The sequence below is a fragment of the Myotis yumanensis genome, unplaced genomic scaffold, assembly GCF_028538775.1.
Source record: "Myotis yumanensis isolate MYYU_CA2020_CCGP unplaced genomic scaffold, mMyoYum1.0.hap1 SCAF_1, whole genome shotgun sequence".
Classification (NCBI taxonomy): Eukaryota; Metazoa; Chordata; class Mammalia; order Chiroptera; family Vespertilionidae; genus Myotis; species Myotis yumanensis.
This window is the reverse complement of record NW_027223752.1, coordinates 232,539,242-232,566,307: the sequence shown is the minus strand read 5'-3', so window position 1 is coordinate 232,566,307 and position 27,066 is coordinate 232,539,242. Positions and strand designations below refer to the sequence as shown.

The 27,066-nt window shown below is 45.2% G+C and overlaps 1 protein-coding gene across 7 annotated transcripts in view; it reads right to left on the bottom strand.

The window, feature by feature from the left end:
• The window catches only part of PROM1 (prominin 1), an 80,635-nt gene that overhangs the window by 9,789 nt on the left and 43,780 nt on the right, over positions 1-27,066 (bottom strand). For 5 of the 7 annotated variants that reach the window (XM_070399069.1, XM_070399046.1, XM_070399035.1 and 2 more), the window contains 14 exons: positions 26,709-26,772; positions 25,845-25,934; positions 21,324-21,541; positions 18,052-18,126; positions 16,614-16,677; positions 13,259-13,418; positions 10,233-10,385; positions 9,127-9,250; positions 7,575-7,678; positions 5,488-5,572; positions 3,560-3,703; positions 2,809-2,880; positions 1,295-1,387; positions 8-61 (listed from right to left, as the gene is read on the bottom strand). In XM_070399069.1, the coding sequence (XP_070255170.1) occupies positions 8-61; positions 1,295-1,387; positions 2,809-2,880; positions 3,560-3,703; positions 5,488-5,572; positions 7,575-7,678; positions 9,127-9,250; positions 10,233-10,385; positions 13,259-13,418; positions 16,614-16,677; positions 18,052-18,126; positions 21,324-21,541; positions 25,845-25,934; positions 26,709-26,772 (1,500 nt within the window). The remainder of the gene's footprint in view (positions 1-7; positions 62-1,294; positions 1,388-2,808; positions 2,881-3,559; positions 3,704-5,487; positions 5,573-7,574; positions 7,679-9,126; positions 9,251-10,232; positions 10,386-13,258; positions 13,419-16,613; positions 16,678-18,051; positions 18,127-21,323; positions 21,542-25,844; positions 25,935-26,708; positions 26,773-27,066) is intronic. The other 2 variants (XM_070399061.1, XM_070399078.1) reach the window with 2 other exon arrangements.

The following is a 27,066-nucleotide window of genomic DNA, read 5'->3' as shown; positions in this document are numbered from 1 at the left end:
TCCTTGCCTTCAATCCACTGCCTCTTTGTTGAAGCTCCTGAATTTGACGGTGTAGTTCTTTCTAGTAAATAAACAGAGGCAATAGTTTCCAGCTTATGACACGAAGCAGCAAGATCACACACCTTTTGCACCCCCCTCACCCAAACCCAACTTTACTCTGAAATGGGTCATTCTGAAAAACAAAACAAAAAAACCAGTCTCCAGTACCGTGTGCCGCACACACCTCTATGTGGGGAACTGGGAAACCAGGATGCATATTCTAGAGCCGCAAAGGGCAGCGCACAGCATACAAGTCTGTTACTTAAAGTAAAGCTGCCCAACACGAGTGGTTCAAGGTGTATGGTTTAGAACAGGGACTGGCAAACATTATCAGTTTCGGACCAGATAGTAAAGAGTTGAGGCTTTGCGGGCCATGCCCTATCCCAACCACTCTACTCTGCTCTTGCAGCCAAGAGCAGCCACAGATCATCTGTGAATAAGGGAGCACAGCTGAGTCCCAATAAAATTTTTGTAAAAGAGGACAACAGGCAAGCTTTGGCCCACAGGCTGTGGTTTTCAGGGCCAGAGTTAGCTAACTTCTGGTTTACACTGTGGGTCATGAGTACAGAATAACTTGCCTATTTGTAGACAGGTTGCTCCAGCTCTGAAAAGACCATGGAGCCCTGAGTCTGCTTGAAGGAAGGCATTTACGGGACATGTAAAACCCAGCTTTTAATGTGAACAAATTTGGCCCAGCCAGTGTTGCTCAGTGGTTAAGTATTGACCTATGAACAAGGAGGTCATGGTCTGATTCCCGGTCAGGGCACATGCCTAGGTTGTGCGTTCAGTCCCCAGTGTGGGGCATGCAGGAAGCAGCCAATCAATGATTCTCCTCATCATTGATGTTTCTATCTCTCCCTCTCCCTTCCTCTCTGAAGTCAATAATACATACACACACACACACACACACACACACACACACACACACCTATGAACAAATTTGTGCTGGGCATAAACAAGTATGGCAGAAAATTGTGATGAGCACAGCACAAACATTAAGAAAATTCAGTAAGAGGATTTTGGGGATACGCTAATGAATTAAAAAGTTAGAAGAAAAAGAGAGGCTAGTTCTAGTAGCTTCTGAAGTTGAGGTCAAGTGAGCTAATATGCTTCTCCAAATAGCTCAGCTTCTCGGCCTGAGGCCAATCGAATTTGACCCTTGTGACATGCACACGTGTCCTTGGGCCACAGGAAAGCCCACCAGTGGAATGGGCTGTGGTCAGTTTGCAGGGAGATGCCAGAGGCTGACTGTTACCAGTTGCAGTTCCAAAGGCAGGGCCTTGATATTGTGAATGTCTTTGATCTTGATTACGTTCCTTGTCAGGGACTCTTTTAAGACTCCAGGGGGCTACAGAGGGAAGAAATAAACACAGATCAACCCCATTTTTCCAGATGGCAGAGCACTTGAATGCCCAGCCCTTGTGCCATGGTATCTGTGGGCCTGGGAGCTGCCAGGAGGGGCCTCACGAGCTATGAGTTTTAAGCCACATTCATTAGCCATCTTGAGCGCCTTGGGCTGTGTTCCCACTCTCCCACCTCCCGTAACAGAGCTATAAGTCACTTTATAGTACCCATGTCCCTGTTTTGCAATGAGAAAACCAAGGCTTGGCTGAGCCCATCTTCTTGAACTCACACCTCAGTAGGGTTTACTGTATGAAGGGGTAAAGGTCCTCCTGCCCCCGTCTCACAGGTGAGGAAATTAGGACACAGATGGGGAAATGTCTTGCCCAGGGTCCCACAGTTAGGAAGTGGCTGAGTCAGGATTTCATCTGGGTCTTCCTCCAGACCCCAGGTGCTCCCCCCATCCCCCTGCTGCCAGCCCATGCTCCGCTGCTTCTTGAAAGGGACCATTTTGTCTCCAGCCAGCAGAGCAGCCAATGAAAGGGATGCTGATGAAGGAGGCTCGAATGGGGACACTTGTTTTTTTTTCCATGTATTTTCATTGACTTCAGGGAAGAAGGGAGACGGAGAAAAAGATAGAAACATCAACGATGAGAGAGAATCATTGATTGGCTGCCTCCTGCACACTCCTCACTGGGGATTGAGCCTGCAACACGGGCATGTGCCCTGACTGGGAATTGAACCATGACCTACTGGTTCATAGGTCGACACTTAACCACTGAACCACGCCAGCTGGACCCCTCAGCCATGTCTTATTAGTGATATGGAGGACCACACGGAATCTCCTCCCGTGCCCTTAGTTAACATCCCCTGCGCTGCATGGAACACGTATGCAAATGGGTTTGGCAGAGGAGGGATTGCTGAGGAGAAACAGAGCCAGTGATAAATCCATTACGGGCACCAGCACCAAGCACTGGCTTCGGGAAGAGCTGCGTGCACCCCAAGGCCACCATGGGAGCCTTCCCACGCTCACAGATTTTTGGGCCATGCGGCTGTGGCTGCTGATGGAAACTTGAAGAAGTGTTTGTCAAGAAGGGATTATCTGCCGGGCTAGTGTGGCTCAGTGGTTGAGAGTTGACCTATGAACCAGGAAGTCACAGTTTGATTCCCGGTCAGGGCTCATGCCCAGGTTTTGGGCTTGATCCCTAGTGTGGGACATGCAGGAGGCAGCTGATCAATGATTCTCTCTCATTGTTGATGTTTCCCTCTTTCCTCCCTCTCCCTTCCTCTCTGAAATAAGTTAAAATATTTTTTTAAAATAAGGGGTTCCTTGTGGTGTGAGGAATCGCTCAGTAGCTCCCCTATCAGCCATGTTGGCATTGGATATTGACAGTGATTTCAGAATTTAACTGGGCCTTCGGGACTCACCAACTTGTCGGCGTGTTCTTTTAAACCACTTGCATATGTTAAGAGATTCACTTTGGTTAACGATTTACCTGTCTGAAAAAAAGAGATTAAAAAGAACCATGTCATGACTATGGTTTTTTAAAATCTTAATAACGTCTAATAGGCAACAGAAGGAACATGGTCCATAAAGTCGGGCAGACACTCATGCATAGTGTCTGCATTCGTCTTTAGACCCATGCGACCATACTATGCGACCACCTGGAGAACAGAAATACTGATTGGCACGTGCTGTCACGCAGATGAACCTCAAAAATGGTGACCTTAGCCCTGACCAGTTTGGCTCAGTGGATAGAGCATCAGTCTGCAGACTCAAAAATGGTGGGCTACATGAAGGGGTCAGTGAAGGCCATTAAACACAAAGGTCACATCCTGCAAGATCCCACTCATAACAAATTACCCAGGACAGGTAGATGCATAGAAATGGAGCACAGGTTGGTGGCGACCAAGGGCCAGGAGGGGGGATGTAGGGCAGCTGCTGAAGGGACACAGGGCTCTGTTTTTGGGCGATGGAGGTGTTCTCGTGCTGGACAGAGGTGGGGCCTTGTGTCCCAGTGCGATTATCCTGAACACTAGCGATTGTTCACTTAAAAATAGTTGCTTTTCTATTATGTGAATTTCATCTTAATAAAAAAGTAAATCAAAACAGACTAAAAAAGACTTGTGTTCTAATTTCCCCCCAAAGACCACTTGTGGACACATGGGTCACACATACCTCAGTCAAGTAAGTGTAATAATCGATTTGCTCCACTCCCGAGTCACTGAAATCCAGAAGGTTTCTTTTTCCTTCTTTTTTGAGGATAATGTCATCAAGGTTCACGTTCATCTTTGCAAATTCATTGTTCATGTATCCAATGTGCTGTGCAATAAGAAGTCATAAGTAAGTCCATTTTTCTCCAAAAAAGTCACAGAGGAGCAATGAAATTACACCAGACAGACCTGGCCAGTGTGGCTCAGTTGGTTGGGCGTCATCCCTTTACCACTGAAAGGTGAAAGGTTGCTGGCTTGATTCCCAGTCTTGGCACATGCCCAGGTTGCGCGCTCCATCCCCCACGGGGGCATGCAGGAGACAGTCGATCATTGTTTCTCTCCTTCTCCCTTCCTCTCTCTCAAAAAAATCTGTTTCTTTTCTTTCTTTTTTAATTGCAGGAGCCCGACCAGCATGGTTCAGTGGTTGAGCATTGACCTATAGACCAGGAGGTCAGAGTTCAATTCCCCGTCAGGACACATGCCCCGGTTTCGGCTCCATCCCCAGTAGGGGGTGTGCAGGAGGCAGCCAATCAATGATTCTCTCTCATCATTGATGTGATATCAATAAAAATATATTTAGAAAAAAAATTACACAGGACAAAAAAAATACACAGGCACTTGACTGGCATTTCTTCTTAACTCTTCCCTCCCCTTGCACCCCTTCCCTGCCTCTTTCCTTATGCCCTATGCAGAGTGCTATGTGAGGAGGTGGGGGTGCAAAGCAAAATAACAGCATATCTTTAGTCTCAAGGACCTCAAAAGGCAGAGGCAATATCATAATAAAGGCACAGGACCTTCACCAGGACACCAGGGATGGGGGAGAACCTTCTAGGAGAGGAGGCAGGGAGGGCGAAACAGAGGAGGTGGCTTCTGAGTGAGCCTTAACGAAAGAGATGCTGAAAGGGGGCAGGCAGGCTGCATCCGGGACAGAAGGCACAGGCACTGGACTCAGGTGGTTGGGGAGCATGCATTTATGGGAGCAGGGAGGATGGCCTGGGGTCGTCCTAAGAGCCAGCCGGTAGTGCCTGCGGTGTGTGGTGCCCGAAGATGCTGGGACCTCCGCACCCACCGCTACTCATCCTGGCACACAGAGAGAACGTCCAATGGCAGGCATGATGGGGAAATGTGTGGAGGGCATTTATTTAGGCTTGGTTACAAAATTACATTTTTATTTATGTATATAGGCAAGGTATATTTAGGGAATATAATCAATACAAAATGTGTATACTGTAACCCCCTTTTTAAAATTTTTTAATTTGTTTTGTTAATCCTCACCCAAGGATATTTAGAGAGAGCAGAAGGGAGAAAGGGAGGGAGAGGGAGAGGGAGACACAGGCCTATTGGTTGAGACACAGCTGAGAAACCCAGAGGGCCTGGAGGTGTAGGTAGGGAAGTGGGGATGGCCTTGAGAGATAGCACCCTGAGCCTGGGCAGCTGAAACTCTCCTGCTCCCTCTGCTGGTCAGAAGGGGCCATTCCATCCTGTCCCCTTCCATCTCTGCTCCCTCGCTGTCCTGGGCCCAGGGCCAGCCGAACTCAGGAGAGCCCATAGCTCTCGGTGCCTAGCCCCCCTCCAGGGACCTGGCAGAAAACGGTGGCCAGTCTTATAGAGCCAATCTCCCTGCAAAGCAAGTGGGGCTTGCTCCTCTCAGAACACCAAAGACAGAATCTTTCCCTTGGAGGCCCTGTTAGGGGACAATCAACTGGGGGTACTCATGCCTCAAGAGAGACACCAACTGGTGGGGAGGGATGCAAGTGTTTTGGAATTAGAACATACGAAGTGCCACTCCAAAATGGTTGATTTTATATGAATTTCACCCCCTTTTGAAGCAGCAAAGACAAGTGGATTGGGGAAAGAGCCACGGGAATGTCCTGGCTGGTTCCGAGTGCGTACCTCCTCAATGGTGAGATGCTTACTGACATTGTAGACATTCTCCAGCCGCAGGACAGTGTAGATGCCTTTGTTGTCTTTGCAGTCGCTGTGGGGATAAGCAGAGCGACCATGAACCAGCGAGGCAGCTGTGCCACCCGCCCCCCGCCCGTCCACTGCCAACGAGGAAAAGCAGGGGTAACAGTCTCTGTTTAATCTGTGAACAAAGTGGCCACTGGGGGTCCACGCAGCAGGCTGTCACCAGCGGCGGCCTGGACCCCCGTGGTGCCCACCGTTCCTGACTTCGTTCCCCACTTTACAAAATGTCCCATTTGGAAACAGATTCTGTAGGATCGGTAAATATGTTCTTCTGTCTGTCTCCCCTGTGTTCTTTCCAGGTCTATGAGGAATAACACATTAATACAGCGGAAAGAAAGAAATTCTCATTTAAAAACACCCTAGCCCAGCCTGTGTGGCTGGGTGGTTGAGTGCTGACCCATGAACCAGGAGGTCAGGGTTTGATGCCCGGTCAGGGCAGATGCCCGGGTTGGGAGCTCAATCCCCAGTGGGGGGCACACAGGAGGCAGCTTATCAGTGATTCTCTCTCATCATTGATGTTTCTCTCTCTCTCCTTCTCCCTTCCTCTGAAATCAATAAAATATTAAAAAATTACATTTAACAAAAAACAAAACAACACTTGCTATAAGTAGGTGTTACAAGGCATATCTTGGGCTTTATTAAAAGGTTCTGTCAAACCTCTGCCAGCCCATCTCTCTCTGTATCCCCAGGGCCGAGCTTCACTCGCTAAACACCTGGTTGGAGACATATTCTAATGGCAGGATGGAGACACCCAGGGGGCTACCGACAGGTCAGGATCCTTTGGCTAGAAACCTGACTTGGCCTCACCTCGCTGCGCTTCCTTAAAATGAGAAAACCACCTCCCCTGAGCCTCATCTGATGCATATTTCTGTCACCCACACAGCCACTTCCTGAGGGTGTGTCCTCCCTGTGCTGCAGCCAGAGCCCTCGAGCCCTGAGAGGTGCCTGGAGAAGAAACACTCCGCATCCCTAGGAGGTGTGATAGCCCTCTGTAGAGAGCCCCAAGTAGGCTGGTGCTGCTGGAACAGAAAGCTTGATGTCCTAACAGAAGGAAGACTAGAGTTCTGCAGGAGCCAGAATCACAAAGAACGTGGTCTTGTCCTCTCCACATAGGGATGGTTTAATCGTGCACAGAAACACCAATGGATTGATAATGTCTGCCTAGAACAGTGGTTGGCAAACTCATTGGTCAACAGAGCCAAATATCAACAGTACAACGATTAAAATTTCTTTTGAGAGCCAAATTTTTTAAACTTAAACTATATAGGTAGGTACATTGTTATTAACTTAATTAGGGTACTCCTAAGGCTTAGGAAGAGCCACACTCAAGGGGCCAAAGAACCACAGTTTGCCGACCACAGGCCTAGAACCTGCTGTTGAGAAAGATCCTGAGATGTCTCTGGGCTGAGTAGAAGACCACAGTTGATTAGCAATGTCTGCCAGGAGGGCAAAGTGAAAGGATGGTGAACACATGTGCCACTCACTCATCTGCTGTCTCTGCTAGAGGAGCTGAGAGACACTGAAATGTCATTCCTATTGCACAGCGAGGAAGTGTACCGTCTACGATCACAGAGGCCTGGTGGCAGAGCCAGGACTGGAGCCCAGGCAACCCCCGCCCCACAGACTGGCCCTTGAGCTGCATCACCATCTGCACGTATGTGGTTTGGACCCACCCACTGACTTTGTGTTACGTGGCATTTATTTGGGGCAGGGTGGTCCTTGAACCAGAGTTTTCCCAGGGTCCTGCTATGAATTTTAAAGTCACTTTCACCAGTGTGTCCTAGTGATCCCTGCACAGGAGGACCTTAAAGCACCACCATTCCAAGGTCTAGAAGGTTCTCAAGGGAAGGATCAACTTCTTGGTCTTATTTCTAGTATTTCTTTGGTAAGACTAGAGAACAGTTTAATTCTGAAACTGGCAAGTCTGATCATTAAAGTTAAAGACACTTGGAAAATAAAATTATCATTCGGAAAATAAACAACATTTGAACCAGCAAAAAAAAACCTTATACCTGTAAACTTTTTCAATAGTGAGATTAACATCCATATTGTTAAGTATCTTGCCAGAGAGATAGTATTTCCAATTCTCATTTAGTAAATATGGTGTGTCCATAATCTAGAACAAATTTTAAAACTTTTTAAAAAGAAAGGCAGTTTTCTGGGGGAAAGTCAAGGCGGGAGGGGGGGAAGGAGACATATGTAATACTCTTTGTAATACTTTAAGTGATAAAACAAAACTTTTAAAAGGGGCAGTTTTGCACTAACATATACACATATAATAAAAACAATGTTATGTTAAGTATATTTTAGGGATTTTCATGTCATGATGCTCCTCACTGATGTGCAATTTAAAACTATAAAACAATAGTGTGGTTGGAATAAATCAAACCACCACGGGTAGCATCAGCAGAAATTATTGAAATTACTTTGGAGAACACTACTTTTTAGTAAAACAAACACATTAGAAATGACAAGAACAGACCATTTTATTAAGAGTAGATAATAGAAAGGCACAAAGCGGTTGACCCAGCTCCTCACTACTTCTCTCTAGACAAAATGAATTAACACTCACACATTCTCTGACTTCACATCATATATATTTAACATGAGCTAATTCATGCATGGCTGTGTATGTGCTTGAGGAGTGGAAATGGTTTAGAAATATCCCCTACTTTTTAAGAATTATTTTAACGATTTAACACAATATGGAAGATAATAAAGTTTAGTTTGATGTGTTGTTACTATTTTTTTATCAAGAGTCCATGTGAGGATAATATGACAAATCTATGCTCTCAATTTAGCTTTTCTCAACCAATCAAATCATTAAAATACCATGACAACAACTGATTAGTTTAATAGCCATTCACCTGATTTTGTGACAGATCCTGAATTGGAAAATATATATAATAAAACAGGGAAACATAAATATGTTTGAAAAATCAGAATCTGGAGAAAAACATCGGAGATCCAAACTTAAAGGGCAAACCTGAAAACCCGAACGTCCTTCTAATTAAATGAAGCTAAATGTGAAATGCCCCCCTAGACTATGTAGAAGTTGGGTTTCGAGGGAGAAAATGAGGCTTGAGACCCACTTCCAACTGCCTCGTCATATTCTGCCAAGAACAAACTATCTTGCCAGGAGGCATATAATTTATCATCCCCTTCACTTCAAATATATGGTCTCAAACCATCTGTGTGGGCAACTGTCATCTGGGAAACTCTTTAAAATGTCAGAAACTTCCTGGGGTTTGGAGGCACCCAGGGATTTATCTTCTGATATTTCCAGCCACATTTGGGAACTACTGCTGAGCAAAATTTTCTTCTCCCCAAATATTAATGTCCCCATTGATACACATGCTTTGATTCCTGGTATGATTTCACTTACAAAAAATAATAATAATAACAGCATATATTTTTTTTTTGCTCTGATAGAAGGAATATCAAATAGAAGGAATCTCAACTTTTTGAATAAAAACAAAACTACTCATCTTTTTGCACTGCTCTTGAAGAAACCCAAAGTTTTGGCTCAAGCTCTGCCTTAATGGTAACAAAAACCTCATTTACCTGGAATAACTTCCTGTTTCGGTAAGGTTCACAGACCAATTTTTCCATATTTACACCAATGACAAAAGTAAGAACCACAAAGAGCATCGATATCCAACAAAAGAAGAAACTAACTCCAACCCCACTGCAAAAAAAGAAAATAGAGTTAAGAATTCTATAAGGAATTATTCATTATTCAATATTACCTATCAGTAATTACTGACTCTATACTCAATGTAGAAGAGGAACCTGCATCTTCAGCTGTTTACAGGTCAAATGAGTCAGCTTACCCAGGAGTGAAGACAGAAAGTGGTCAGCACAGTGGTCTTTCAGTCCTGGGCACAATATGTACTTAGGGAACCCTTAAGGCTTATTCCTGGTCCACTTGCAGCCAGTACCATGGTTCAGACATGGGCTCTGAGTTACTTGAGTGAACCAAGACTTTCTGCAGAGGACACTGTGAGTGGGGAGGTTCCAAAGCAGGAAATGTGCCCTTGGGAGTCTGAAGGGGGCCAATATGGCTCTGCATCCAGGGCACAGAGTGTGGTGGATGGCAGCTTGAGAGGCAGGTAGGCATGTACTGCCAGGGAAGGGAGGGGCTTTACGTTCAAGAGAAACACAATGCAACTTCTCTCTGGAGAAGAATACTCTTGGCAGAGCATGAAGTTTCTAGAGTTTCAAAGGGAAGAAGCTATATGACCATATAGATCAGTATCTGATAACAGGTCAATCTTTACCAAGTATCTGGTGACTATACGGATGGATGGATGGATGGATGGATGGATGGATAAATGGATGGATGCATGGCTAAATAGAGGGGTGGATGAATGGATATGAATATAGGAAAAAACAATGGGAATAAAGAAAGCAAACGTGGACATAATTTTCATAATAGCTGCTTTAAAAAGGAGCCCACCATAAACAGCATGTTTAAGCTTATCTATCAAAGTGCAACTAATTTAGAATTTTCTTTGACTTTTTTACTCTTGATGAAATTTCCCAAATTGATAAAAGTATAATCAACCAACACACCGCTGGAACGCAGTGCTCAGCCCAGAGGACCACCATGTCACCTACTCTCCTCCGAGTTTCCACCCCTCCACTGGCAAGGAAGAGCAAACACTCACACCATGAGGAAGGTGCCTCCGGTGTTTGAGACGCAGCCTCGTGTGGTTGGGGTGGCATTCTGTTTATAGCCAAGCACACCACACAACAAGCCCAGGTAATAAAAAATCATGATGAGAGTCAGAAAACAGCAGATAATCAAGCAACTCAGCCACCTGGTGAAACAAGCACAGTGCTATTATACATGAAAGAGGTGACATCCTCATAACACAAAAGCTGCCATACCGGGGCAGAAGTAATTGAGTATAATACTTGGCAATGAAATATTAGAAGCCCTTGTTAATTCCTCAGAAGGTGATGTGAAATGATGCCTTCCCACCGCTAGTCTTCCAACCCAACCAATAAGAAGCCTTAATTTTTATCTTGGTTTTGAAGTGTTCTCGCTCCATGGTCATAGGATTATTTTCTTCCTTTGCTTCACTTCTGTGGAGCTCATAAGCAGGGTTTGCTCAACTTCTCCAGGGCTACAAGTAACAATGAGCCTTAAGACTTTTACATTCTTTCAGGGTTCCTAACCCTGGATGTACTTATTAGAATAATGAGGAGGTGTAAACAGATCAAGATTATAGTCAACAGACAAAGAAATATTGAGCTCTTTTCCCAGGTATTTCTCTAAAATATTTTGTGACTGTACAGATGTTTGGTGGGCATTGTCTCCTCCACAGAACCAGAAATTCTCCTCACAGTAAGTGCATTTTAGAATTTTACGAGCATCCTAAATCAAATGCCTGCAGAAGGCAAATACCAATTTTGTAATGGTCCTGTGTGACATTTGAGGATAATGGATCCTCAATTAGGTCTTCCTGGCAGTCCTAGAGTGTACACAAAGCTTTTCCGGCAGCTGAGGCTAAAAATGCTTCCCAACCTTTAAAACACTAAAAAAGAATTTACTTGTGAGACAAAAGCCTTTCATCCAATTAAAAGCAATCTTGATCATTATAATAATAGCCACCTGCATTCCTTCTATGGCATTTGTTCCAGATCCTAGGGGACACATAATTCAATAAGCCATGGAATGTGGCCTCAGAAATCCTTTTCTGTTAATGCATGCCTCATTGGCTTAGTTAAATTTCTTTTTAAAATGAGCTGATGGTCTCTGGGCAGGGGGAGCAGATAACTGTACCCTTCTTTCCATTTGTGAAACTTTAACGAGACTGTAAGTTCACTGAGAAAGGGTCTGTCTTACGTTTGCCCTGATACCCACTGGGGTGGCCTCGCCCCACGGTAGGAAAACGGTCTGTGGATCACAGGGCAATAATGAAGAGACAGGCAGAAGGGGTTGAAAATGCACCTCTGACAATGCTGTTGCTGCCTTAAGTGAGTCACTTCCTTCCCCAGTTTTCGACAAAGCGAGGCTATAAATAGAACACAACCCAGGGGACGTTTGTGCATATTATACAACAAGTCATGCGTGCGGTGCTCGTGGGCCTGCTGTAACCGTTCCCTAATGGCTAGTGATTATTGTTATGGTTTATCTTATGCTCTTGCATAACAAATAACCCAAATAGGAATGAATGTCTCTGGAGTGTCCTTGGGTTTGGGCAGTGAGAACACTTCCAGGGGTGGGTCATGGGGCTGAGCCTTTCAGAGGGGAAAGTGCTTCTCAACAGCTCACCTGATCCTCTGAATCCCTCAAGTCTCCAAGTCCTTCCCTCCCCGGCCCTTGCTCTGATATTCTGCCCGCACCTCCCAGGGCCAAACCCCATCAGTACCACTTTCTAATGGGCAAATGGCTGCTTACCTGAGCTCTTGGAAGAACTGACTGGGTTTAGGGATGCACTTTCTGCAAGCACTGACCTCTCCATATTTATTTTATAAACCAATGATGGAAAGAATATTACCCAACTGCCCTTGTCCTTCTTAATTAAAGTTTTAAAATCCTGGTACATGCCTCAGATAATTATCACTATGATTCTAGAAGTCACTAATGACATCAAAAGTGCAACTTATTAAAAATTTGGCTCAAGAACTTCAAGTCTTCAAGTTAAATAAAATATGGAATGCATCCTGAATTTGAAGGTCAGCTCTGCAGAAACTATGCTCATGTTCTTCATGTAGTTTCAATTGTATTTTATTTTTTATTTTCATAATAAATTTACTTATAAGGTTTTATGATCTGTGATTTTTTTTTCTTTTTTTTTAAATCCTCACCCAAGGATATTTTTCCATTGATTTTTTTTAAGAGACAGTAGAAGGGAGGGAGGGAGGGGAGAAAAAGAGAGAAACATCGATGTGAGAGAGACACATCGATTGGTTGCCTCCTGCATACTCCCTGACCAGGGCCAGGGATCGAGCCTGCAACCAAGGTATATGCCCTTGACCGGGAATCAAACCCAAGATCCTTCAGTCTGAGGGCTGACTCTCTAATCCAGAGGTCCTCAAACTTTTTAAACAGGGGGCCGGTTCACTGTCTCTCAGACCGTTGGAGGTCCGGACTATAGTTTAAAAAAAAACTATGAACAAATTCCTATGCACACTGCACATATCTTATTTTGAAGTAAAAAAAAACAAAATGGGAACAAATATAATATTTGTATTTGCATGTGGCCCGCGGGCCGTAGTTTGAGGACCCCTGCATCACTGAGCAAACCTGGGCAAGGCTGTGATTTTTTTCAATTATAGTTTACATTCAATATCATTCTGTATCAGTTTTAGATGTATAACATAATGGGACAATCATACACTTTACTGAGTGCCCCCCCCCCAATGAAGGGATTAAGAAGTACAAGTTGGTAGCCACAGAATAGTCACAGAGATATAAATTACAGATAGGGAATATAGTCAATAATATTGTAATAACTATGTATGGGACAAGGGGGATCCTTGAAATATCATAAAATTTCCATTGTAGTGTATGTCCCAATGAAGTGGACAATTCAACTTTTTGAGTGAGCATCAGCTCGGGTGAATACATTGGGTTATGGTCTCTGTACAACTTGCTCTCCTAAGATTATCTTGGTTATAAGGTCAAATTTACCGCATAACAAGCTTCGCACTCCTAGTTTACCAGCTCAAAGGAGGCACTCACCTGTATGGCTCATATTTTTCCACCCTGGGCAATTCCCGGTAGATGTTACTTTCAAAGTTATCGATGGGATCCAAGAAAATTGACAGCTTTTCCTGAATGGGAACCTTTTGTGCTATCATTTTGATGTTTAAACCAATGTAATTCAAGGTCCTTTTGACAGCTGGAAACAAAAACACCTCAGTCATGCATTCCTAGAGGAAACAGAAGCTTTGTTTGGGCACCAAAATGGAAAAAACTTGAACCACTTTCCCTTTTTTCAGTGTTATGTATGCACTTGAAGTATGAGAAGTTCTGCACCGAACAGGAATGTAGCCACGACCATCAAAAAGCAATTACTTAACAAAACAGCAGGCTAGGGGCATGGACTTTGAGGATATGGTGCTTAAATCAAGCCAGAGTTTTCTTCCCACTTATTTTATTTTACCCATTTTATTTATTTATTTATTGTTTAACTTATTTTTTTTAAGGGTCAGATAATTAAAATGTACTGTGTACCTACCCCAGTCCAGGCACTTTTATCAATATTAACTCATTTATTGAGATAGGTATGCTTATTCCCATTTAATACCAGTGACCCTGGGGCTCATAGATGTTAAATACTTGCCCATTATGTCTTTTTCAGAAAGCACTGGAAATGGAGTTTATCTAACTCTACAGCTTCTGTTAAGTGACTTCCGGAAAACAACTTCATAACCTAACAATTCCTTCCACTATGTGCCGGCATCAGAAACACACCAATTCTCTGGGGCTGAGGTTGTGAACAAGGGACTCCAGGTGGTATTTTTGTTAAATTTTTGTGTGGCTCATGCAAACTGAGCCTTGTCAAAGCACATCTGTGTTTGCTACATGCAAAAAGCAAGAATATCCCCAGTGGTCAAACAGTCCTCGTTAATCTCCACCCTAATCTTTCAGAGAGGAGGTTAAGTTCTAGCTTTCTGGAAAGTGTCGCTAATGACCGGTCGAGAATAAAGGCTACCGGGGGTGCAGGGTGTCCCCTGGCCTGGCATTCTCACAAGGTGTACTGAGGACAGACAAGGCACTTAAAATCCTGTTCCTGCGATCTCCGCAGCAGCCAAGACAAGGTGCACAGTTCTCTCGAGGCCATCTGGGTCTCCTGGTGAATTCTGGGAAGATGGGAGCATGGTCCAAAATGGAACTACATAAAAGTGGTGGGAACCTTTTTCAAAGTGTGTTGCTCACAATATCACTGCATGTGGCTCAATGCCTCCTGCAAACAGCTTGCATGCGAAAAGCCCCAGGATCCTCGGCAAGGTGACTCCATGGGCCTCTTTTTACCTCTGGGATTTCTGGGAGTCTGACAGATGAGATCTATGGACTCCCCCTCTCCTATGGATGGTTCCCTAAACTAAGAAGTGGGCCCCTGTCTGCCTCCCAAGCTGTCCTGCCCTGTCACACAGCACAGCTCCCCAGCCTTGCGAGCTCCAGTGCCCTCTCTTAGCAAATACCTCCTTTAGGCCTCAGAAGTCGCTTCCTCCAGGAAGCCTCCCATCAGCCTCGCCCCACCCCAGGGACCTCAACATGTCACCAGAGTGTGATGAACAGCACCTGTACACATGCCCAGCCGAAGGGGCAGCAGTGGCCAGGCCTTAGTCACTTCCCATCTCAGAGCCCAGCAGAAACCTGGCACACAGTAGGTGCTTAAACGGTGTGCACAGGACAGGACCAAATGGTCAAACCAGGGGAGCTGAGGGTTTCTATTTGTTTTGGATGAGCAGTGAATACTGCAGCTGATGAAGTGGCGCTCGCCTGGATCTGGGAAAACTCTGGCTTGTGTTTAGGCGACGATGGTGCGTGCAATGGGCCTCGCTCGTGCACTCCACACACCGTGCTTTGCCAGACTTACAGGGGAAGCTGCATGGATTGGCAGGAGAGGTCCAGGAAGGGGAAGCAGAGAAAGCAAACAGAGATCAGTAAGTACGTGGCTATCAGAGGCACGGCATTGGTCAGCCTTAGGATGCTGACATAGCAAAGTGTGACTTTGTCTTTAACATCGGAGTATTTTTAGGCGAAATATTAGACTGAACAAAAAAAAGAAAACCCACAGGGCATCTAAAGCACTATATAATCGGGGGCGGGGGGGAGAATTTTTTTAAACCACAAGTCTTAATGGGTTGAAAGAATAGTATTAGGGGGAAAAAAATCAAGTACCTCTAACACAATATTTCAAACTACTTGGTCAACAGATAAATAGAAGCACTGAGAAAATGATTTGTTTAAAAGAGAAGATAGTTGGCCTGCCCAGTGTGGCTCAGGGGTTGAGCAATGACCCTTGAGCCAGGAGGTCAAGGTTAGATTCCTGGTCAGGGCTCATGCCCAGGCTGCTGTGGGCTCGATCCCCAATAGGGGGCGGCAGGAGGCAGCTGATCAATGATTCTCTCTCATCACTGATGTTTCTATCTCTCTATTCCTCTCCCTTCCTCTCTCTAAAATCAATAAAAAATATATTTAAAAATAAAAATAAAAGAGAAGATAGTCTTACACAGCTTCAGAGATGTCTCCTCTTAGCAGACAACCCAGGTTTATGCCTACCCTAACCTCAATATAACGTGATTCAATCATTCGCAACCAGTAGCATTCACTCAACCTCAGTCTGTCTCTCCAAACTGTGAGCGACCTTCAGAATCTAGATACCACTACGTCAGCATCAGAAGACAAATAAACATCTTCAAAGACAAAATAAATCCTTATACATAGTATTCTTTTTAAAAATATCAATTTTTAAGTTCTTTTAGGAAATATAATAATCTACAGCTTTTGCCCCAGTGATAACAATCAGAATGTGACTCCAAGCTTTGGCTTCTGGTTGCTCTGATAGCTCACCCTGAGGGCTCATCACTGCAGTGTGGCTTTCAGCCAGGCAGCTTCCCGCCAGCAGGGGGCGATGTCAATTAGTGCTCATACAAGGATTATTATTTTTTAAATCAATGTCAATTGTGAATTTGGTACCATCAAAAAACTCTGATATTCCTTTAGTTTTCTAGGTCTTAGTGAGAGAACATTTTTTTCAAAATATATTTCATTGATTTTTTTACAGAGAGGAAGGGAGAGGGATAGAGTTAGAAACATTGATGAGAGAGAAACATTGATCAGCTGCCTCTTGCACACCCCCTACTGGGGATGTGCCCACAACCAAGGTACATGCCCTTGACCGGAATCGAACCTGGGACCCTTGAGTCCGCAGGCTGATGCTCTATCCACTGAGCCAAACCGGTTAGGGCGAGAGAACATTTTTTTAAGAAGGACAGAGAACAATGGAATTCTTAGTAGATTTCTTTGTGCTAACCACCAATGCTTAATGAGGAGAGATACAAAATTATTTCAGGCTGTGACTCACCTGGTGGTATTTCCGTGGTTTGTTTTTGCACTCTCTCGGGTATATTATTAATGGATTGATAGCTCTAAAAAACAGTTCAAAATAAATTGATGTGCATAGTAAGTAGAACACCAGGAACCGGTACTCATTTAGCACAGAGCAGAAAAGCAAAATACAAATGTAACATTTACCTTAAGGTGGAAATTATCATTATGTGGTCATTAAAAGTCTCATAAGATTCACCGTAGAGGGGACTTGCTTTCAGCTGTACCCAGAAGATTATGCTAAAAGTTTTTAACTTTTCACTTTTAACTCATGTTAAGTTTACATGTATCTACACCATACCACTGTTTCTCAAGTGGGGACAATGCTCTCCCCCAAGGGGACATGTGGCAATGTGTAGAGACATTTTGGCTGTCACAGCTGAGAGGTGCTGCTGCCATTGTGCAGGACGGGGTGAGGGTACTCATAAATACCTTGCAATGCATAGGAACAGCCCCCAATGCAAGGAATTTCCCAGCCCCACACATCCGTATGCTGAGGTTAGGAAACCCGGATCCATACAACGCACCATGTGCAGATGCAGATTCACAGATAACCCACATCTGCGAATTTCGAAAATAGCATCTTCTTTTCCAATGCAATCACAACGTGAAATTGGGGGCCTAGGCTCACAGAAAACAATAATGTCCTTCAAGCCCAGCTTCTGGAGAATACACATTGTAGTGAGGCAAAAACAAAAACGAAGACAGCCTTGCCCAGCCAGATTGCTTGGAGGCTAAATCCGGGGCAGGAAAATGTCCTTATTTCCCCAAGTCACTCAAGGAACTATCCAGCCTCTTCCCTGGAAGGGGCTTAACTTGTGTTTCTGTGTGTCAGCTGGTGTGTGTCGCCACCTGCCTGGGAGCACTGCAGCGACTGTAACCTGTTCTGAACGCAAGGTCTGCGTCCCCTCTAAAATGCAAATGTTGAAATCCCTCCCCCAGAGTGATGGTATTAGGAGGCGGGCCTCTGGGGGTGATGAAGTCAGGAGAGTGGAGCCCCTTGAATCGGGTTGGGGCCCTTATACAGGAGCCCCAGGGAGCTCTCTGCCAGGTGAGGAAAAGGACCGGATGACAAGGACCCAGTGAGAAATGACCGCCTGCCACCTGGACGGGTCTCTCACCGGATCCCGGATATGCCGGCGTTCTGATGGCAGAATTCCTGCCACCAGAACTGGGAGAAATAAATGTCTGCCGCGAACAGCCGCCGGGCCTATGATGCTCTTTTATGGCAGTGCAACCCAAGATGTAAACTTGGTGAGGTTTCCGGTGCCCCCAGGTTCCACTGCAGCCTAGCAGCATCGATGACATAAAACAACATCCCAACTGAATCTCACTGCTTTTCTTCTGTTACCTGTTTTCGTACGCGTTAGTCTGCTCGTTAAAATAAGCTACTGTATGTTTCCCAGATAACATACCATTTGGACCAGGCTGGATAGATTTGTCTGAAGAACACCATTGACGTTATTAATTTCGTTATCCAACAATCTGAGCTGAAATGTGTAAGGCAAAATATAAGACAAGGTGGTTACCCCCGAATCACTTGTCATCTTATATCCAAGTTCCAAGCCTCTATATTATAGGGTATGATCTATATTTTTGGGAACAACAGAGTATTGTGTGGGGAAAACACATTTAGCACAGAATGGCCTGTATCAAGCACTAATTTTAGATGGGGGAGGTCTCCTGCCTCAGGAGGGAGAGAAATTGAACATAGACTGAATAGGTGTGACCTCAGATTTTAGATACTGAATATCCTATATAATAAAGATGTAATATGCAAATGGTCATTACGCCATGAAGTGTAACGACCTACCGTGGAATGACCGGATCACGGATCAGCAGGAGGGTGGGGCAGAGAGACACAAGTGGGCAGTGGAGAGCTACAGGAGGGGACAGGGCAGCAAGCTATGAAGGGGTCGGGGGGAGCTACTGGAGGGCAGCAGTGAGCTACTGGTGAGCTACTGGTGCATGGATTCATGCGCAGGGCTACTAGTTGTTGAATAAACAATCTTTTCAAAAACACATTTAAAAGTAATACAGTCCGTGGTTCTCTTGGTGCATGATCTGGAATAAATTTTTCATTTTACATCATGCATAGATTTAAAGTGTCCTATCTCTTACCAATACCAAGACAAATATCCTGTACCTCCCGACACGGTATACTGAAGACACAGTATCACTTTTGTGATATCCTGACAAATGTGCATACTTTAAATCTAATCATGAGGGAACATCAGACAAATATAAATTGAAGGTCATTCTGTATAATAAAAGCCTGTAGTCTTAAAAAATGTCAATGTAGTCCTAGCTGGTTTGGCTCAGTGGATAGAGCATCGGCCTGTGGACTAAAGGATCCCAGCTTCACTTCCAGTCAAGGGCACATGACTGGGTTGCGGGCTTGATCCCCAGTAGGGGGGGTGCAGGAGGAAGCTGATCAGTGAATCTCTCTGATCATTGATGTTTCTATCTCTCTCTCTCTCCTTCTCCCTTCCTCTCTGAAATCAATAAAAATATATATTTTTTAAAATGTCAATGTCATAAGAAAAAGATAGACTCAGACACTGTCTCAGACTGAAGAAACTAAAGAAACGTGAAAACCAAAGACCACATGTGATCTTGGACTGGACCTTAGACTGAAATGAGAAAAAAAGGCATTTTGAGAAAAATTGGCAAAATCTGAATATACACTGTAGGTCAGATGGTAGGATTAGGTCAATGGTATATGTCCTCATGTTGATAACGGTATTACTTGCTATGTAAGGTCAGGAAATATTTAGGGTAAAAGGGCATAATGCCTGCAACTTTCCTGCAAACAACTGAGAAGAGAACAAAATGCCTATCATTTTATGCATATCCTAGAGGCCTGATGCATGAAGATTAATGCAAGAATAGGCCTTCCTTCCCCTGGCTGCTGGCATCTCCTTTGCTCCGGCCCCGAGTCGCCTTTCGGCCTTCCCACACTCCCCAGAGGCCCAGAGCAGCTGGGGTGGTGCGGAATGCCTGCATCGTCGTCATGGCAATGTCCTGGCCTGGCCGTTGCCATCTTTGTCATGTCAATTTGCATATTCCCTCCTTATTGGCTGTGGGCTCCGCCATCCTTGGCGTGAAGTGATGGTCAATTTGAATATTCCATCTTTATTAGATAGGATATGACAATATACCTAGACAGATTATAGATACATAAGTAGATAAATGGATAAAATGATATAATCAAGCAAATGGAGCCAAATGTTGACAACTGGTGGATCTGGGTAAAGGGTGTAGACAGGGGTTCCTGGCACCATTCTAGCAGTCTTTCTGCATGTTTGAAAATATACCAGAATTAATCATTTCCCCAAAAAGGACTCAATTTATATGCCAGTACAGATCCTGAGCTCTAAAAGACTGTTTGATGACGATGAAAGTGACTGTAGTAGCTATGAAGACACAGATGCTGGACGTGAAGTGTGTAAGTAAAACTGATGCATAAAATATGAAAATGAGAAAAATGTAGCTAAATTAAAATATTGATTTATGCCAATGTGGTATGTATCTATATCACTATCTCAATAAATTAAAGACCATGAGCAGATATGATTATTTTATCTATATCCCAGAACTTTATAAATTCAAGTTGCTCCAAATTCTTTTACCTAATCTTTTTTTTGGGAATATGAGAAATTACTTTATATTTAGGCACATGTAATCACTATACCAGGCACATAATCCCAAAATACATTTTAGCTTTTAAAGGTCTATAAAAATGCATTCTAGACAAGTGCTGGTGAGGATGTGGAGACAAAGGAACCCTCTCGCACTGCTGGTGGGAATGCAGACTAGTGTAGCCACTGTGGAAAACAATATGGAGTTTCCTCAAAAAAATTAAAAATGGAGCTCCCATTTGACCCAGTAATCCCACTTCTAGTAATATATCCAAAGAAATCAGAAAACACCAATCAGAAAGGATATATGCACCCCTATGTTCATAGCTAAGATTTGGAAACAGCCTAAGTGCCCATCAGCAGATGAGTGGATTAAAAGGCTGTGGTACATCTACACAATGGAATACTACACTGCAGTAAAAAAGAAGGAATTCTTATCATTTGCAACAGCATGGATGGAACTGGAGAACATTATGCTAAGCAAAATAAGCCAGTCAGAGAAAGATAAATATCACATGATCTCACTCATTTGTGGAATATAATGAACAACATAAAATGATGAACAAAAACAGAGCCAGAGACACAGAAGCATCAAACAGACCGTCCAACCCAAGAGGAAAGGCAGGGGAGTTGGGGGTGAGAGATCAACCAAAGGACTTGTATGCATGCATATGAGCATAACCGAAGGACACAGAAAGTAGGGGCGTGAAGGCATGTGCTGGAGGGTGGGAGCAGCTGGGGAGAGGTCAATGGGGGAAAAGGGAGACTTATGTAATACTTTAAACAACAAAGAATTTTTTAAAAAATGCATTCTGCTTCCTTTTCTTTTTTTAAAGTTGAGTTCATTTTCCTGTTTTTTCCAACAAGACAACTCTCAAGGGGGGGCTTCCTACTACTTCTTCCCTCACTGCGGCCATTCCAGTGGTGATCAGGTGCCAGGAAGATGGACAGAGCCCAGGCGCTGTGCATGGAGGCAGGCACCCACGTGGAGCCCTGCCCAGATGCCCAAAGACTCTGCCTCGCACGCGACGAGGTCGCCCCCTCACCTGGCCCAGGTGGGTGTTGTTGTCCAGCTGGTCCAGAGACATTCTGATGGAGTTGCACCTGGCATGCTGGGCGGGTACGGAGCACACGGGGTCCTTGAGGGACTGCTCCAGGTCTCTTTTCACATCCCGCAGGCCTTTGTAGATCTCTTCAGATGATTTCTTTAACTCCCGTAAGTTTTTGTTCACGGACACCAGGAGTACTTTGGTGTCTCTGATCTCTGTGGGAACATAGTTCACTTCAGGGCAGAGGCACCCACAGGCTGCTGCGGCAGTACGTTTCCCATCTACAAACCTCCTAAGTGCTCCTGGGAATGCCCCCCCCCTTCCCCTCCCACCCCCCGGGAGCCTTCCACCGCTGGCTCCTCCGCCAGCCCCTGTGACCAGCTTAGCCTTCCCGCTTGGGGAACTCGATGGGGACATCTGGATGTGGCAGTAACCACTGGACAGGGCGTGGCAACCTCAGGAAAAGGTGTTGCTGCCCCAGAATCACCAGGCCTTGAAGAGGCCAGCCCAGCCCCAGCCGACATGGCTCAGTGGTTAAGTGTCGACTTATGAACCAGGAGGTCACGGTTTGATTCCCGGTCAGGGCACATGCCCGGGTTGCAGGCTCGATTCCCAGTGTGGGGCGTGCAGGAGACAGCTGATCCATGATTCTCTCTCATCATTGATGTTTCTAACTTTCCCTCTCCCTTCCTATCTCTGAAACCAATAAAATTTGTGTTTTTTTTTTAAAGAGGCCAGCCCAGACCAGCTAGCATCTCCACCCCTGAGCAGTTTTCACCCACCTTACGCTGTGGCTAGTCAAAGAGCTGGAAGAAAGTGCAGAGGAACAGGGAAGAGTATGGTTTTGGATTCAGGCAGGTCTGGGTGCAGACCCGAGCTTCCCTATGCACAGACCGTGTAACTAGAAGCTGAATCCTGAATATTTTGCCGGCAGATTCCTCAAATGCTGACACCGCCACCATGCTCATCAGGAAATGTGGGGATCAGAAGGACCCGACTGAACCTCCTCGATGACAGCGAGACCGTCTGTCTTATTTTAGGGGCCCCGCAGCCTGGAACACATCCTTAGACATGGAAATCCCTAATACTTGTTTGCAACCCTGATTTCTCTGGTGCGCAGAGCTCCGCACTCATCACCAGGGAAGTAGCAGATTACAACTCTTTTCACAGTGACTGACGGCCCCAGCAGGACAAGGTGGGGAATTTCAATAGAGGGCATGCTCTTCTTCTGAGCGAGTAGGTCTTCCAGGCTCACAAAACACATAGCGGAGCCGCATGCGGGGGTTGCTAGGAAAGGGGGAACGCCCTTGAAAATGTGTTTTTCCAACTTTCCTGGGCTACCACATGAGCGTGAGTGCTAAAATAACAGCAGCAACAACAACAACAACAACAACAACACACACACACACACACACACACACAACACACACACACACACACACATTTAAAGCTTCCATGAATCAAAAGTAGTTTGAGGTCTCATCTGATCCCAGTTCTGCTCCTACCGTGTAATAGCACCCCTGGCAAACTCCCCCACCTCTGGGGGCCTCTGTTTCCTCGTCTGTAATGGATGAAGCTGGTTGGGTCATCTCCTGGTCCCTAGGAGAGTCTGTCGTTCTACGCTGTGCCCTAGCAGGTTTGCCCTTAGGAGATGGCATTGCCCATGTCTCCATGTTGGAACCTCAGCTTTGATGAGACCTGGGAGGCTTCCAGGATGGGACTGTATGCCCCTGGGTCCCATCTCCTCATCTGCACAGCAAACCTTAAAGTCTGTCCCACACAATCTTCTCTCTTGAATGGTGCTCCCGGTGTAGCGGAACAACATTTGAGGTCATCACAATATTTAAGACTTTATCCGTTTTTCATCTCTGGGCCTCGGTGTCTCGTGTCTTCCACCTCCCTCCCAGAATTGTCAGCAAAGGATGGAACTGGTACCCGCTCACATTAGAGGCTCAATAAACAGCTACCATAGCAAAACAAGAAACAAAGAACACGGCTGCCACTAGAAACACACAACAGAAAGCACATGAGCACACCCAAACACATTCACATCACACAACACACACACACACACACACACACACACACACCTTGTCTTCACGTTGTGTGGTTAATTAACCCTCACGGTTTACCTGCGCACTTTGACTTCAAGAAGAGTTATTTTAAGGTAAGAAACAAATGACAACAACAAAAAGTGATGGATGGTAACATAAACTGGTGGCCCAGAGAACACGTGTCCGGTTGGGCACCATCCATAGACATTCTGGGTTATAGGAACCATTTTGAGGACTGAGGTGTAAATATACATATTTTTTTCCAGGGTTTCGAGGCATTTTTATGTCTGTAAAACATCCAGTGGGTTACAACTCTGGGAGTCATGCCAGGCCTGCCAAGATCACTCACATCATGTATCTGAAGTGAGTGAAAGAGATTTCAGGTTCTCCACTTTAGTTCATTAACATTTTGCCAGCTCACAGCACACTGCCTTTACAGATCCCGATGGGCAGCTCAAAATGATTTGCTCAAATAACTTTGCATGTTCCTGCTCTCTCCAGAGGCTACCAAACGCATAAGGCTGCAGCGAATGTTTAGGAAAAATATTGCTGAAGCAGTTTATTAAGCACATTTTAAATAGCCCAGGCAACACCCGAGGCTAAAGGTTCACTTATTTGGCCCGGCTACACAATAATAGGACTTTAATACTTTAATACCAATACATGAGGCACTGGAGAGGAAAATGAATGTGTTTTAATTGCCTTTGATCCAAAGAGAATTACAATTCAAATATTAAAACTTGGCCAAACCACGGGGCAAAAGTCAGGTTCCCCGCCAACCACATGGCATTGTTCATCCACTTTAAAAATATATACATATTATATTATATATATATTATACATTATATTATATATATAAAATATATAAAATATATATATATAATGTATATATATATATATATTATTGATTTCAGATATATCAAGGAGGGGTATCCATCCTGTGTCCTTCCTGCCCTTGTCCCACCCCTGCTCTCGGCCACTCAGGGTGTGGCACCTGGAGAATCATCGCTGATGGTCACTCTACCAGGAATCAAACTGTGACCTCCTGATTCATAGGTTGATGCTCAACCACTGAACCATGCTGATGGAGCCATTCAGAGTTTGGGAGCTGGAAGAGATCTTGACAGATAAATATTCCAAATGCACAATTCACAAAGGGCGTGGGACACAGGGACGCCTGGTATCCTCCCATGGCCACACCAGTTCTTGACTCCACATTCCTCTCTCTTCCTCCCATGACACTGTGAGGTCTGGCCTTGGACAGCGTGGAACAACCCTACATCTTCACACTCCGAGTGGACCCAAACACCATCTGGGCTGGTCTGGGCAACGCAGGCTTTATAACCAGACTGGGGTCTGAGTCCCAGCTCCACCTCTTCCCAGCACCCTGACCTTGAACTAGATAAACCGACTCTGGACCTTACTGTACTGAGCTGGTAAAAGGCAGGTGACAGCACCCACCCACAGAGTTGTGAGCACCTGGCACATAGCACAGACAGTTTCTCAACGTCTGGAAGGGTCTGGGAGGTTGTTTTGTAAGTTGCAGTTTATTAAAATCAGTATATCTGTTCACTTACACTGTCAACTGTGGTGACTTTGAATATATTATGTATAATTTCACTTTACAGAACTTGTTCTTTCGGGGGCAAAGGAAAGAGAGTAATCAAGCCGGTCTGGTGTAGCTCAGTGGTTAAACATTGGCCTATGAACCAGAAGTTCACGGTTCGATTCCCAGGCGTGGCACATGCCTGGATTTTGGGCTTGATTCCCAGTGGGAGCAGGCAGGGGGGCCTGCGGGAGACAGCAGATTGATGATGTTTCTATCTCTCTATCTTTCTTCCTTCCTCTCGCTCTAAAAATCAATAAAAACTGTTTGTTTGTTTTTAAAAAGGAGTAATCAATAGACCCCAAAACCTAAAATTCCATGGGCTACTCATCTTCGATAGCAGCGGCCAACTAGCTTTTCTGGGAAGGTTAGACAGTAAATCTTCCATGCTTCGTGGGCGCTGGGCCCCTGCAGTAACCACCTCCACCATCCTGGAGAGAATGCAGCCACTGATGTTGCCCAAACCAGCGAGCTCACCCGCGTTCCAATAACGTCACCAACAGAAACAGGCGCCTGTCCCTGTCCATCTGCCACTATTGTTTCAAGTGGCCTGTAGGCCATCAGTACGATGACCATGACACAAGCTTTAAAAAAGCATTATATGGAGAAGAGGTCAATGAAAAAAAAAGGGGGGATGGACATACGTAATACTTTCAACAACAAAGATTTAAAAGAAAAAAAGGAGGAAAAAATTAAACACTATTATTATGCCCAATCTGCCACTAGTATGCCCTGTTTTTTGGAACAGCACAGATGGTGGCGGTCGCCCCGGGTGACAGGAGGGGGAGAGGGAGCCTGGGAAGCCCGAGCCTTTGGGGGAACATTCCCTCCGTCACTTCGGCCTGTCACAGCACTCACCTTCTGCCATGGCCTCGACGTCATCAAGAACGGGGAACGTTTTAAGTTTTACGTGTTCCTGAATGTCGCCTCCTAGCAAGGTCTTAATATCTAAATGCAAACAGGCATAAGGGAGTGTGAGGGGCGCCCCGTGTCCTTCCTGCCCATGTCCCACTCCTGCTCTCGGCCATGCAGGGTGTGGCGCCTGGAGAATCCCCTTTGGTTTCTCCCCCCGTGAATGGCCCTGAGGCCTCTGCCAGACCAGGGTCCCTCCACCCTGGCACCATTGCCATGAGGGGCTGCATAGTTCTTTGCTGAGGAGGCTGCCGGCTGTTTGTTCTGTGCATTGTGGGATTCATAGTGGCATCCTTGGTCTCTACCAACAGAGGCCAGTACCCCTGCCGACCCCCTCACCCAGTTGGACAACCAGAAATGTCCCTGGATATTGCCAAACGTAGCCAGGAGCACACAGCCCCAGGTTGAGAACCGCTGCAGCCTTGCGTGGGAGCTGCCTGTGGGCATGCAGGGAGGAGCGGGCTCCCCCCCGCCCAAGCCCCCAGCTTCTCCGGGGCCTGTTTCTATCTTCAACAAGGAACCTGACAGAGACCCACTCCTCCCACCCCTGGGGCATGGAGGATGGGCCCTTGTGACTATAATGAAATAACAGCCTTCTCACCCTAAAGGCTCGGTTTCCATCCTGAGCAGCACACTGCAAACTGGCACTAACTCTAGGGAAGGACTTTTCCGTTTTCCCCTCCTTTCACACAGAAGTTGTAGAAACAGCATAGTTCACCTGCGTCTGTGTTTTATGGGAGGTGGCCGTCGCAACCTCCAGCCAAAACAAGCCCACACGAAAAACTCGAGGCAACTGGAAATGTCACTTACTGTCCAGATCTGAGACGGCCTTTTTCTTTGTGGTGTTGTACTGGTCCAGCACGTACTTAATTTGCTAAAATAAAATAAATAAAATACAGATGATGTGTTATAGAATTGTACACCTGAAACCTCTATACTTTTATGAACCAAGGCCACCCCAATAAATTCAGTAAAAATAAATAAAATAACATGAAACTTTCTCATCTAAAGTCCAAAACCACAATTAAAAAAAGAGATCTAACATACAAAAATTATCCTGAATCAGGCCGGTATGGCTCAGTGGTTGAGCATCAACCTATGAACTAGGAGGTCACAGGTTCAATTCCCGGTTAGGGCACATGCCCAGGTTTCGGGCTCCATCCCCAGT